This window comes from Scyliorhinus canicula, chromosome 4 (assembly GCF_902713615.1).
Source record: "Scyliorhinus canicula chromosome 4, sScyCan1.1, whole genome shotgun sequence".
Taxonomy (NCBI): Eukaryota; Metazoa; Chordata; class Chondrichthyes; order Carcharhiniformes; family Scyliorhinidae; genus Scyliorhinus; species Scyliorhinus canicula.
The window spans coordinates 4,402,840-4,416,546 of NC_052149.1; the positions used below are offsets into that span (position 1 = coordinate 4,402,840).

Sequence of the window (13,707 nt, forward strand, 5' to 3'; positions counted from 1 at the left end):
GATCACAAACAACTCCCTCAGGATCCGCAGAACCTCCCCCATCCCCTCCACAGGGTCCGAAATGTACAGGAGCAAATCATCCGCGTATAGCGAGGCCCGATGTTCCACCCCCCCCCCGAACCAGTCCCCGCCAGTTCCTCGAGGCTCTCAGCGCCATAGCTAGTGGTTCTATAGCGAGGGCAAATAGTAACGGGGAGAGGGGACACCCCTGCCTCATTCCCCGGTGAAGCTCGAAGTACCCCGACCTCAGCCGGTTTGTACATACACTTGCTACAGGCGCCTGGTACAGCAATTTCACCCAGCCAATAAAGCCCTCACCAAACCTGAACCTCCCCAGCATTTCCCACAGGTACTCCCACTCCACCCGGTCAAAGGCTTTCTCTGCGTCCATCGCTGTTACCACCTCCGCCTTCCCTCCCTCTGAGGGCATCATAATAATATTCAAAAGTCTCCGGACATTGGTATTGAGTTGTCTGCCTTTAACAAACCCCAGTCTGGTCTTCCTCTATCACCCCTGGGACGCAATCCTTAATTCTTGTGGCCAGAATCTTGGCTAGCAATTTGGCATCCACGTTTAAGAGTGAAATCGGCCTGTATGACCCGCAATGTTCCGGGTCCTTCCCTCATTTGAGAATGAGTGAGATCAAAGCCTGTGACATTGTTGGGGGGTGGGTTCCTTTCTCTCTAGTCTCATTAAAGGTCCTCATCAGGAGTGGGCTCAATATTTCCGAAACTTTCTAGTAGAATTCTACCTGGTAACCATCCGGCCCCGGGGCTTTACCCGATTGCATGCCCTCTATACCCTTGACAATCTCCTCCAATTCAATCGGGGCCCCCAGCCCCTCCACCAGGTCCTCTTCCAACTTTGGAAAACTCAACTGGTCCAAAAATTACCTCATCCCTTCTGCTCCCGTCGGGGGCTCCGACTCGTATAGTTTACTATAGAATTCCTTAAAGACACCGTTCACGAAACAAATACGAAACAAAAAATAAACAGAAGACACTAACATTGTCCCGTGAGGAGACACTTGTTGAACCAAGGCTCCAACTTCCCGAAAATTCGCACTAAGTACAGGGCCCCCTACCCCCTCCGTAACTCAACTTTGCCGAAAACACTGCACCCTCCAGCCACCACCACAGCCCTTACACGCACCCAACATGGTATACAATCTTATATCAGAAACGGTACCGTGTTACCCAGCCCCACCGCCGCATTCCACCAAAGCTTAACTGTCCTTTAATTCAAGTCCAACTTTTCTTGTTTAACGAATGACCACGCCTCGTCCGGTGTCTCAAAATAGTGATGCCGTTCCTTGTACGTGACCCATAGCCTCGCTGGGTGTAGCATCCCAAATTTCAGGCCCTTGCTGAAGATGGTCGCCTTCACCCGGTTGAATCCAGCACGCCTCTTGGCCAGCTCCGCACCCAGATCCTGGTAGATGCGTATCACGCTGTTCTCCCACTTGCTGCTCCGTTCTTTTTTTGCCCTCCGCAAGACAAGTTCCTTGTCTGAGAAGCGATGCTATCTCACCACCATGGCCCTCGGCGGTTCATCCGCCTTGGGCTTCTTTGCGAGGGCTCTGTGCACCCCGTCCAGCTCCAGGGGTCGAGGGAATATCCCCGTCCCTATCAGCGTCTCCAGCATCTTGGACACAAATGCTCCCGCATCCGACCCCTCTACACCTTCGGGGAGGCCCACAATTCTCAAGTTCTATCTCCTGGACCTGTTTACTAGGTCCTCCAACCTCTCCTGCCACTTCTTGTGGAGGTCATCCTGCGCCTCCACCTTAAGAGCCAATACAACCAACTCGTCCTCATGGTCGGATAGCTTTTTCTCCATCTCCTTAATCGCTTTCCCTTGTGTCGCCTGAGTTGCGATCATTTGGTCTATTGATGCCTTCATCGGGGCCAGCATGTTCTTTTTAAGATCAGCAAAGCAGCCCCTAAGGAACTCCTGTTGCTCCTGTGCCCACTGTGTCCATGCACCCTGGTCTATACCGGCCACCATGCCGCGTCTCGGCACCCACTCCGCACGCTTCTGTCTGCTGGGACTTAAACGCTTCACCCGGCCACTCCTGGTCCAGCTTTCCATACAACAGAGAGGGAATCCTTTTGGCCGTGTTCGCTTCACCAATCTGACCCAAAAAGTCCGTGGAAACTCCTGAAAAAGGTCCGAGAGTCGGTTCCAGATGGGAGCTGCTGAATGCCCGACCTACTCCTCCATGGCCGCCACTGGAGGTCTCGTCACCGCTTCTTCAATGGCCTTGGCGAGATCTTTTCACAGTTGATCCCTCTGCTGCTAGAATTCAGCTTTAATAAAGGCCCTCAAGTCAGCTTGAGGCCCTTAAACTCGCCTTTCCCCGCCTGCATGCTGGAAGAGGCTTTTGTCTTTGCTGCAGCTTCAGCCAAATCTTTCACTGTTTCAGCCGGGTCTGGAAACCAAGAAATATACCATTCCTGGGGGAAAGTGCTCATCCAACATTCACCTACGTCTTTTCATCAAAATTCCACCCCGCATTGATTAAAAAAGAGCTCTTTTCTGTAACCTTGGATAGGAGCTGCCTTCTGTGTGACCACTTAGTCCATGGTCCACACCAGAAGCCCATGCTGGAGAAGTTGATGGGGCTGAGGCGGTCCCTTGGCTCCTGGAAGTGGATAGAGCGCACAGAGCCCTCGCGAAAGAAGCCCCGATGCGAACGAGCCGCCGAGGGCGATGGTGATACGCTTTCACCGATTCCTGGACAAGGAGCACATTCTGCGGTCGGCCAAGAAGGAACGGAGCAGCAAATGGGAAAATTGTGAGCTGCACATTTATCAGGACCTGGACTTTTATGGCAAAAACTAGTCAGGGGTATATATCCATTCCTAAATGAAGAAACTGAACAAAAGAAATGATGGAATTAAATGCACTTGAGAGTTTGGTGTTGGAATTAATCAGCAATTGATTACACAATTGCCATTTTTGAGCCACATTTAGGCATTCTGCATTATGATTTGTGTGGAAACAGTGAGTGTGCACTTGTTATGCTCAGTTTGATGGAAACTTTATAGGGATGCCAATGCATGGGGTTGCAATAAAAGACTGATGAATTCTCTCCAGTTCTTGAATGTTTTCTTTCTCTTTCCCACAGAGTGTTGCTCTCAGTACTGTTCAGAGAAAGTACTTTAATGAAACAAAGGGACTGGAATACATTGAGCAGCTTTGCACACCCGAGTTCAGCACGGTGCTAATGGAGATTCAGATGAAGTACGGAATTAAGTTTAAGATTAAAGGCAGTGGGTCTGAAACCAAGAGCTAACTGTTTTGCAGCAAGATTTGATTCCTAAAAACTTTATAAAACAAAGGAAGAACTTAAATCTCTGCAGCACCTGTCTCAGGATATTCCAAAGTACTTTATAGCCAATGAAGTACTTTTTTCTGGACTAGAATCACTCTTTGTAATGTAGGGAATACAGCCAATTTGTGCCCAGAAAGATCCCATCCAGCAAAAATGAAATAATGGCCCCGTAATTGGTTTTAATGATGTTGGTTGAGGGATAGATGTTGGCTGGGACACTGGGAAGTACGTGCTTGCTCTTCTTTGAAACAGTGCCATGGGATCTTTTATATTCCCCACAGAGGGCAGTCAATACCTTGGTTTAACGTCTTTTCTGAAAGGTGGCACCACTGACCGTGCTGCTCTCCCTCAGTGCTGCACAGGGAGAGTCGGCCTGGATCAATTCTCTGAAAGACGTCTTACAACACCAGGTTAAAGTCCCACAGGTTTGTTTGGAATCACTAGCTTTCAGAGCGCAGCTCCTTCAGGTGAGTCACCTGATGTAGGAGCTCCGCTCTGAAAGCTAGTGATTCCAAACAACCCTGTTGAACTTTAACCTGGTGTTGTAAGACTTCTTACTGTGCTTACCCCAGTCCAATGCCGGCATCTCCACGTCAATTCTCTGAAGTGAGGCTTAAACTTACAATCTTCCAACTTGAAGTCGAGAGTGATACCTTTCACGAATTGCACAGAGTTTTGTTTTTTTAGGTGATATAATTCTCTCCTGTTTCGGACATTGGCTTTCCACCTGCAGTCCTGATTTCTTGGACACTGGCTGCGCTTGACCCCTCAGCAAGGTGTCTGTTATTAACAGTGACCAATTTTCAACAGCACGGATTTTGGAGCTGAGCCTCACTCCATCTTCCACACCCTTGCCGGACACCATTCGGGAACGAGAGCTTTGGCAAATCTTTCCTGGATCTCCCCGATTGGGGTAGTCATGCCAGTGGTGGTACTTCCGTCATTCAGCAGCTGGCAGCAAGCGCGGGGTCTGTTGACAGCCATTTCTCCGAGAGGAGGAGCTGAATGGCGGTCAATCGATGCCCCAATAAAAATAAACCCGAGTAAGAATTACCCTATTTTGCCATTTGGCTGCTTGTCTAGAGTTACTTTGATTGAAGTCTGCAAGCAGACCACCTGTGTCCCTTTTTTGCCATAGCTACAATCTACCACTCTCATCAGGTTTATGGACACCCGTGCTAATATCTCCTTGGGTTGGTGTCAGATTCTGTCTGATAAAATTTCTGTGAAGCACCTTGCACTTTAGTTTTGCTTTTTTCATGATTCTATGTAGCTGCATGCGACCTGAGCTCGTAAATGACCTGGTGGCTGCGGTGAAAAGGACTAGGGGAGATGTTGAGGCCTGACACAGTTGAGAATTTGTTTTCCTGTTGATTTGCAGGTATTACTGTCTGGCAGCAGCCGCAGCCTTGCTGAAGTATGTGGAATTCATCCAGAATACGGTCTATGCTCCAAAGTCCCTTAAAGTCATCTTCAAAGGGAGTGAACAAACAGCGATGATAGATTCGGCTTCAGCTCAGCAGCTAGAACTGATCATTAACAACAGGGATCCTAGGTAAACAGACAAACATGTTATCTGAGGGAGGAATCTCCCAGGTGTGGGTGAAAGGAGCGACCCGGTTATGACCAAGGTGATGTGCCTTGGAGGGAATAGAGTGCCGATTCATCAGAATGATAACTGGACTAATGGGGTTAATACTGAATGGTAAGAAGTCTTACAACACCAGGTTAAAGTCAGATGAATTCACCTGATGAAGGAGCTACGCTCCAAAAGCTAGTGATTCAACACAAACCTGTTGGACTTTAACCTGATGTTGTAAGACTTCTTACTGTGCCCACCCCAGTCCAACACCGGCATGCCCACATCAACGTTAATACTGAAGATAGGTTGTACAGTCCAGGATTGTGGCCTCTTAAACATCGAAGATTAAGGGATGATCTGATTGAGGTATTTCAGATGATTTAAGGATTTGATCAGGTAGATGGGATAAAGTATTTCCTCTGATGCAGAGTCCAGAATAATGAGGCAATACCTTAAAATTAAACTAGATCATTTAGTGGTGTTGTCAGGAAGTCAATCTACACACAGAGGATGGTGGCAATCTGGAACTCTTACCCCTCCCCCCAAAAACCAGCTGTTGTGATTGGAGGTCAATTGAAAATTTCAAAACTTGTTAAGCCAGGGAATTAAGAGTTATGTAACCAAGATGGATAAATAGAGTTATATTACCGACCAGTCCAGGACCGATTTGAATGGTGAAATAAACCAAGAAGCTGAATGGCCTCCCATCTACTTTCCTTCCCCTCTAATACTCCATATCTATTGGAATACTATCTGGATCTGGCTTACGTTTTCCCCGGTATCTCTCAAGATTGCTCCATGTGCTTTGCACCACCATCGCTTCTGTTATCTAATCATCTCCTGTCCTCCACCTCATTGCACACCCCTCATTTTTTGGGTTTTCCACTCACCCCTCTGTTCCCTCTTCCTAAGTTGTCCTTCTGGTTCATTTAAGAAATAGGTACAGTAATAGGCCATTGGATCCCTTGAGGCTACTCTGCCATTCAATTCGATCATGCTTGATCCAACTGCAGCCTTGCTCCACTTTCCTGCCTGTCTGCATAACCTCTGACTTCTTTGTAGATTAAAAATCTGAGCAGCTCCACCTTGAATATATTCAGTGACCCAGCCCCTACCGACCTCAGGTGTGGTGAATTCCAAAGATTTCCGGCCCGCTTGACAGAAGAAATTTCTCCTCATCTCCATTGTCAATGGGAGACCTCTCACTTTGAAACTGAGCTCACTACATCTAGATCACCCCAGAAGAGGAAACATCTTCTCGCATCTACCCTGTCAAACCTCTGAGTTTGCATATTTCTCCTCTCATTCTTCTAAACTGCAATGAGTATAGGGCCCAATATTCAAACTTTGTCATAGGACAACCACTTAATCCAAGGAATCAACCGAGAAAATCTTTGAACTGCTCCTAATGCATGAATATCCCTTCTTAAATAAGGAGACAAACACTGTACACACTAATCTAGGTGTGTTCTGAGCATAGAATCCCTACAGTACAGAAGAAGACCATTTGGCCCATTGAGTCTGCATCAACCCTAAGAAAAACCACTCTACCTTGTCTCAGTCCCCTGAACATTGATCATGGCCAACCCATCCAACCGGCACATATTTGAAGTGTAAAGTTGGAGCAAATTTCCCCTTTTTATACTCCAACCCCCTTGCAATAGAGTAACACATTCTATTTGCTTTCTGATTCCTTCCATTTCGTGTCGAAATTTCTGTACCTGTATGTCTAATTTTTGTCATTCATGAACAAGGATATCCAGATCCCTCAGCACTTCAGCATTCAACAGTCTCGGATTTGGACAATGTTCTGCTTCTCTACTTTTCCCAATAAAGTGAACAATACACATTTCCCCACATTATACACCATCTGTATACATCCCTGCAGATTCTTCATGTTCTTCTCACAACTTACATGCATTCTTGTGGTTCTCATCAGAGGCAGTCGATCTGAAATTTTATCCCCACTACCTTCGTCTTCCCATGGTGGGGTTTCCAAACCCCCAGAATTGCCCTGATGTCTCTGGAAACTGCTGTGAGCTGGGATAAAGCTTTCAGGCTCGAAGGGATGAATGGCATCCTCCTGTTCATAACACTTACTTTGTTGAGTCATGACTTGTTTCTTTCAGAAGTGAAAGCATTTGATTGCTTGTTTCTTTCCTTTTTGCAGAAATAACCACACGCTGTATGGGGTCCTGAACTACACAAAGACAGCTGGAGGGAGTCGGAGACTTCGCTCGAATATCTTGGAGCCCCTGGTTGACGTGGAGACCATTAACACAAGATTGGATTGTGTCCAAGAGTTATTGGAGGATGAGGATCTCTTTTTCAGCCTTCAGTCCGGTCAGTCGCTTTCTGGGGAAATGAGGCATGCAGCAATAAGATTCTTCAGTTCTCTGCCTTTGGGCAGGTCTGACCCACTGTGCTGCAACCACCACCACAGGTAGCAGAAGGAGGCTTGTCCCATATCCACCCAGCCGGAACAGGGCGCTGTTAGCCAATCTGTCAAGCCAACTGGGCCAACAAACCCCAGAAGGAATTGGGACAACATACACATTTACACGCATGCTGTGGTCCAGAGGCATGGATAGTTATGGTGGAGACTCCAAATTCTTTTCAAATTATAGAGCTGACTAGGAATCTCCTCTTACTGCCTGCCGCTAGTGTACAATAAGGATTTAATCGGCCAGATGTAGAGAAAATGCTTCCATTTTTCGGGGACTAAAACCAGGGACCATTTTACACAGAGGGTAGTGGGTGCCTAGAACTCGCTGCCGGAGGAGGTGGTGGAAGCAGGGACGATAGTGACATTTAAGGGGCATCTTGACAAATACATGAATAGGATGGGAATAGAGGGATACAGACCCCGGAAGTGTAGAAAATTTTAGTTTAGACAGGCAGCATAGTCGGCGCAGGCTTGGAGGACTGAAGGGCCTGTTCCTGTGCTGTACTTTTCTTTGTTCTATCCCCGTAACCCAATAACCCCTCCTAACCTTTTTGGTCACTAAGGACAATTTATCATGGCCAATCCACCTAACCTGCACGTCTTTGGACTGTGATTTTCTGAGAAAATAACAAAAAGTGTCAAACACAAGCTTGGCACAGACCAGTAACAGAGATAAATTTGCTGTCTTTCTTCTGGACACTATGGTGGGTGATGTTGGTTAGAGAGTGGCATCTCATCATTGGTATCTGGGCTCCAGTCCAGCCTCATGCGAGAGGGTTGCTGAAAGTCTCCTCTTGGTCAGTGGTAGTAAGGCCCTATAATGAAATGCGTTTGTGTTTTCCCGAGCCAATTTCTCATGGGCACCAGTCCATGGCAGAAAACTGTCTGTAATTGGGTGGAGACAGGGTGGAGTGTGTATGCCTTATTTCGCATCTAATTTGGAAGTGCTTGATCCTGACAACATTCATTTATTTTTAAAATTATCTTTATTAAGGTATTTCAAAATTTTTATTATAATAACAATAAAAATGACATAAACATGGCATAATAAACATTTTCACCCCCATCCCAAACTTCACAGACCGCAACCATAAAACAACAATCCAACCCTCTCCCAGGGAAAGTCGACGAACGGCTGCCACCTCCGGGTGAACCCAACCATTGACCCTCTTAAGGGGAACTTTATCTTCTCGAGACTGAGAAACCCAGCCATGTCACTAACCCAGGTCTCTACACTCAGGGGCTTCGAGTCCCTCCACATTAATAAAATCTGTCTCCGGGCTACTAGGGAGGCAAAGGCCAAGACGTTAGCCCCTTTCGTCCCCTGAACTCCCGGCTGTTCCGACACTCCAAAGAGCGCTATCTCCAGACTCGGCACCGCCCGTGTTTTTAGTACCGTGGACCGTTAGTACCGTTTTACCCGCAGCAAAACCCTGCCAAAACCCTCTAAACTTCGGGCATGCCCAAAAAATGTGGACAGGATTTGCTGGGCTTCCGGCGCACCTCGCACACATGTCCTCTATCCCGAAAAACTTGCTCATCCTAACCGCTGTCATGTATGCCCGGTGGACTATCTTAAATTGTATCAGGCTAAGCCTGGCACGTGATGAGGATGTATTAACCTTCCTTAGGGCATCCGCCCACTGACCCGCCTCTATCTCTCCTCCTAGCTCATCCTCCCACTTGCCCTTAAGCTCCTCCACCAGAGTTTCCTTCGCCCCCAAAAGCTCCTGGTAAATATCCATCCACTCCTGACAACATTTATAATAGTGCCATTTATAGGAGTTTAAAAAAACTAGAAACACCGATTGAGAATTCTATCAAACATAACTGGCCATCAGGACACGTAAGTAGATGAAGTTAGGACATTCTGTCAAAAGCTTTGTCAAACAGGTAAATTTTAAGGAGGGTCTTGATGGAGGAGAAAAAGGTGGAGAGATTTAGGGAGAACATAGGGCCTTGGTACCAGAACATCCAGTAACCAATGTTGGGTGAAGTAAGTGGGTAATGGACAAGAAGACAGAGTTTGAGGTGTGTAGGGAACTCGGGATTGTAGAGCTGGGGAAGGCTACAGAGATGGGGAGAGAGCGAGACGTGAGAGAGATCTGAACGCAGGGATGAGAATTTAAGATTTGATGCAACTTGTCCTCGAACTTGTTCTCCTTTGGGATAGTAGTTGTTTACGTGAGACAACTTTCCTGATGATGTATGTGTTTAATGTTACTTGCTGGCAGCGTGATTGCACTCCACTAATGCACATGTAAATATATAAACTGTAATCTTGTGCTTTATCTCTGCAGTAATTTCACGATTCTTGGACACTGACCAGCTCCTGTCTGTCCTAGTGCAGATTCCAAAGCAAGACACTGTATGTTTTCTATGCTACTGTCTATAAACTATTGAGATTTGTTTCCCTAAGTATGTATGGTATTGATAAAAATTATTGTGCATCTAGTCCTCCTCCTCCACTGCCCCGCCTAAACGCAGGTCTTGTGATTATTTTGCATTAAGCGTGCATGACAAAGTACTGTGATTCTTGTTTTGCCAAGGGTCGGGCGAGGAGACAGGCCCCGAGTCTGCCTCAGCTGGGTTGGCAATATGAATCTTTGGTATTAATCTGATCCACACACACAGACCATCAAAGTTTGTAATGTTAACTCTAATATGGAGTCTTCTCATATTGCCCTCTACAGTCCTCGAGTGTAAATTATTTTTGGTTTGAGGTGGATGAATCTTCCAGGCATATTTGATTTATAATTTTGTGTTCCTTTAACTAGCTCTGGTTGCTGCTAAGCGACAGCAATGACAGCATACCTTGCATTTATTTAACAGGTTCAGGCAGCTGAATCCAAGATCACAAACTTAATTTACCTGAAACACACATTGGAGTTGGTGGAACCGCTGCAGGTATGGTACAGAGCGAGTGTGCATGTGGAGTGAGTGAGCATCCGATGGCAGTCTGATGACTTTATTGATCGGGAACAAGTAAATACAATTATTTTTTTCCTAGCGGTACACGCCACATAAACAAAATCGAAATAGCGTCGATGCTAGAAATCTGAATTAAAAGAGAAAACGCTGGAGTACCGCATTCAAAGGGTTGTAAATCTTGGCATTCTCTACCTCAGAAAGCGGTGGATGATTCATCGTGAATACTTTTAAGACTGGGATAGACAGACTTTTGGTTTCTCAGGGAATTGAGGGATATGGGAAGAGGCAGGACAATGGAGTTAAACCCCAAATCAGGCATGATCATATAAACGGTGGAGCAGACTTGATGGGCAGTGCAGTCCACACCTGGTCCTGTTTCTCACGTTCTTGTGAAAGGCTCAGAGGGCTGGCAAAATCTGGAGAGAAAAACAGATGAAAGGTTCCATTGACATGTCACAGACCTGAAACATGTCTCTCTTCACAGATGCTGCTTGACCCGAGTATTTCCAACATTTTCTGTTTTTATTTTATATTGGGAATAAAGTAAAGCTGTGTCACCCACTCCGCTGGGTAGAGATGTAAACCTGGTGGTTTTCCTTCGATCCTCTCTCTCCCTGTTTCTTGTCTCCGTTCTTGCTGTGTCGAAGGTTGCCAATTTGGACTTGATCGTGGGGGAAATTTGCAGGCGGAACAAATATTGGCCGTGTAGTGAAGAGTGTAGAGGATAGCTGTAAGCTCCAAAATGATGTAGATGGGTTGGTGAAGTGGGCAGGAAAGTGGCAGATGGAGTTCAACCTGGGTAAGTGTGAGGTAATGCATTTAGGGAGGTCAAACAGTAAAAGGGAATACACAATAAATGGGAATATATTGAGAGAGGTAGATGAAAGAGATCTTGACATGCAAGTGCACAGGTCCCTAAAAGTAGCAGTACAGGTAGATAAAGTTGTAAAGAAGGAATATGGAATGCTCTCCTTCATTGGCAGAGGTATTGGATACAAAAGTAGGGACTGTTTGAGACACTGGTGAGGCCACAACTGGAGTATTGTGCGTGATGTGACCATATTACAGGAAGGATGTAATTGCTCCGGAGAGAGTGCAGAGACGATTTGCCAGAATGTTGCCAGGACTGGGGAATTGTAGCTGCAAGGAGAGATTGGAGAGGTTAGGTTTGTTTTCCTTGGAACAGATAAGGCTGAGGGTGACAGGATTGAGATGTACAGAATTGTGAGGGTAAGAGATAGATGGGAGGAATCTGTTTGCCTTGGCAGAGAGTTCAAAAAACAGGAGATATAGATTTGAGCTAAGTGGCAGAAGGTGTAGAGAACACGTGGCAAAACATATTTACACAGAGGGTGGTGGGTGTCTGAAATTGGCTGCCCGAGTTGGTGGTGGAGGCAGAGACCCTAAACTCCTTTACCAAGTACCTGGATCTGCACCTTAGGTGCGGTAAGCTGCAGGGCTAAGGATCGGGTGCAGGAAGATGGGACTAGAAAAGGCACCTGGGTGTCTTTGGGTTGGCATGGACAAGATGGGCTGAATGGCTCCCTTCTGTGCTGTATCTTTTCTATGGTTCTAACTGTGGTTAAATATAGTCATGGAGGTTTCATCACATGACTTGGCCAATATATCCATCCCTGTGACGTACTGCCTTCCTATGCCATTGGAAAGCAAAAAGACTCATTACCTTGACCATTACCCAAACAGTCATTTCCACCCCCCCCCCCCCCCCTTTCAAGCATTGGTAAAGGGCCATGTTCAAAGAAAATGACTAATAAAACTTTTTTAATAGCCCTGTGATATTATTTTCTCCAACGTTGCTCGCACAGCAGCATCCTGGAGATTGAACTTAAATTCCTGCAGACTCCAGGGGTGCGATTCTCCGTCCATTCACAGCAGCGGGATTCTCCGGTCCGGCTGCAGATGTTGCACGTTTTGCTATGGGCGCAAAACGCGTTTATTGGGGTGTATTAACTTCCAAGTGCTTAACACCACTAGGCTCTGTTCTATGTATTTATTCAGCTCAGGAGTCGCCAGGTGCCGTATAGACACCGTCACGAGTATTCCAAGGTCAAGTTCAAAGTAATAAAGACGATACACCGATTAGTAAGGTCCAAACGATAATATTTATTATACAGTTATAATAAATACTCATGCACACACTAAGAGACTAAGCTATGACTAAACTAAAGTAATCAGAATACTTATCTAACAGGAACAGGCAAGGTCAGGGAGCGAGGCCTTCGTCCTGGTCTTGGGCTGCAACCTTCAGCAAGCGTTCTGGTCACTGGGGGTTCTAGCGGGCTTAGTTCGCGTAGCGAGCGTCGTACTGGCACTTACGGTTCGGCGGCTGGTGCTCAACGGCTGGAGTCAGGATGTAGCTTCAAGGTCTTGGTCAGGGCCGGAGCACGGAACAACAGACCGGACAACACGAGGTCCCTGTCTTTTATAGGGATCCCATTGTCCTTCCCTCTTCTTGGGCGGGCTTTAACCTTTGGTTATCTATTGGGTCAATTCCTCATCGATACTGTTTTAATTCCCCAATGCGAGGGGGTCTCCGTGATGGGGGGGGGCGTTTCTTATGCCCTTTTGTTTGGAGGTTTCTGGTGCCTCGATGTCTGGGCCTTGATTCAAATGTGTCCATTCAGAGTCAAATGTTTCTATTGTGTGGGTGTTCAGGTCTGATTGCCTCATTAGTATGCAAAGCGTTTTGCCATTTGCACCTAACTAAGGTCTCCTCACCTGAGCCCAAACTGGTTTCTGCTACTTGCAGAATGCAAAATGCTGTCTTTGCAGACTGCTGTTTTGGCTAAGCTGCCTGTTTCCCTGCAGTCTTAGCGCTTGGCTTACTTTGTAGCTCAGCGTCCATTTTAGGTGGCTACACAGAGGATGAGAGATTTAACCAAGCGGCAATTTCTCTGTCCTCGTGAGCAAGGGTAGCAGAGCGGATTCATCATGGAGAATCCCGCCGCGGTACAACAGTGGTTAGCACTGTTGCTTCACAGCACCAGGGACCCGGGTTCGATTCGTGGCTTGGGTCACTGTCTGTGCGGAGACTGCATGTTCACCCCGTGTCTGTGTGGGTTTCCTCCGGGTGCTCCGGTTTCCTCCCACAGTCCCGAAAGACGTCCTGTTGGGTAATTTGGACATTCTGAATTCTCCCTCTGTGTACCCGAACAGGCTCCAGAATGTGGCGACTAGGGGCTTTTCACAGTAACTTCATGGCAGTGTTAATGTGAGCCTACTTAGGGTCTGTTTAGCACAGAGCTAAATCGCTGGCTTTGAAAGCAGACCAAGCAGGCCAGCAGCACGGTTCGATTCCCGTAACAGCCTCCCCGAACAGGCGCCGGAATGTGGCGACTAGGGGCTTTTCACAGTAACTTCATTTGAAGCCTACTCGTGACAATAAGCGA

General features: G+C 46.8%; 1 protein-coding gene across 1 annotated transcript in view; it reads left to right on the forward strand.

Annotated features, from left to right (window-relative positions):
• The window catches only part of msh4 (mutS homolog 4), a 122,382-nt gene that overhangs the window by 46,384 nt on the left and 62,291 nt on the right, over positions 1-13,707 (forward strand). The window contains exons 5-9 of the mRNA XM_038793416.1: positions 3,132-3,247; positions 4,720-4,893; positions 7,091-7,263; positions 9,667-9,734; positions 10,199-10,273. Coding sequence (XP_038649344.1) covers positions 3,132-3,247; positions 4,720-4,893; positions 7,091-7,263; positions 9,667-9,734; positions 10,199-10,273 — 606 coding nt within the window. The remainder of the gene's footprint in view (positions 1-3,131; positions 3,248-4,719; positions 4,894-7,090; positions 7,264-9,666; positions 9,735-10,198; positions 10,274-13,707) is intronic.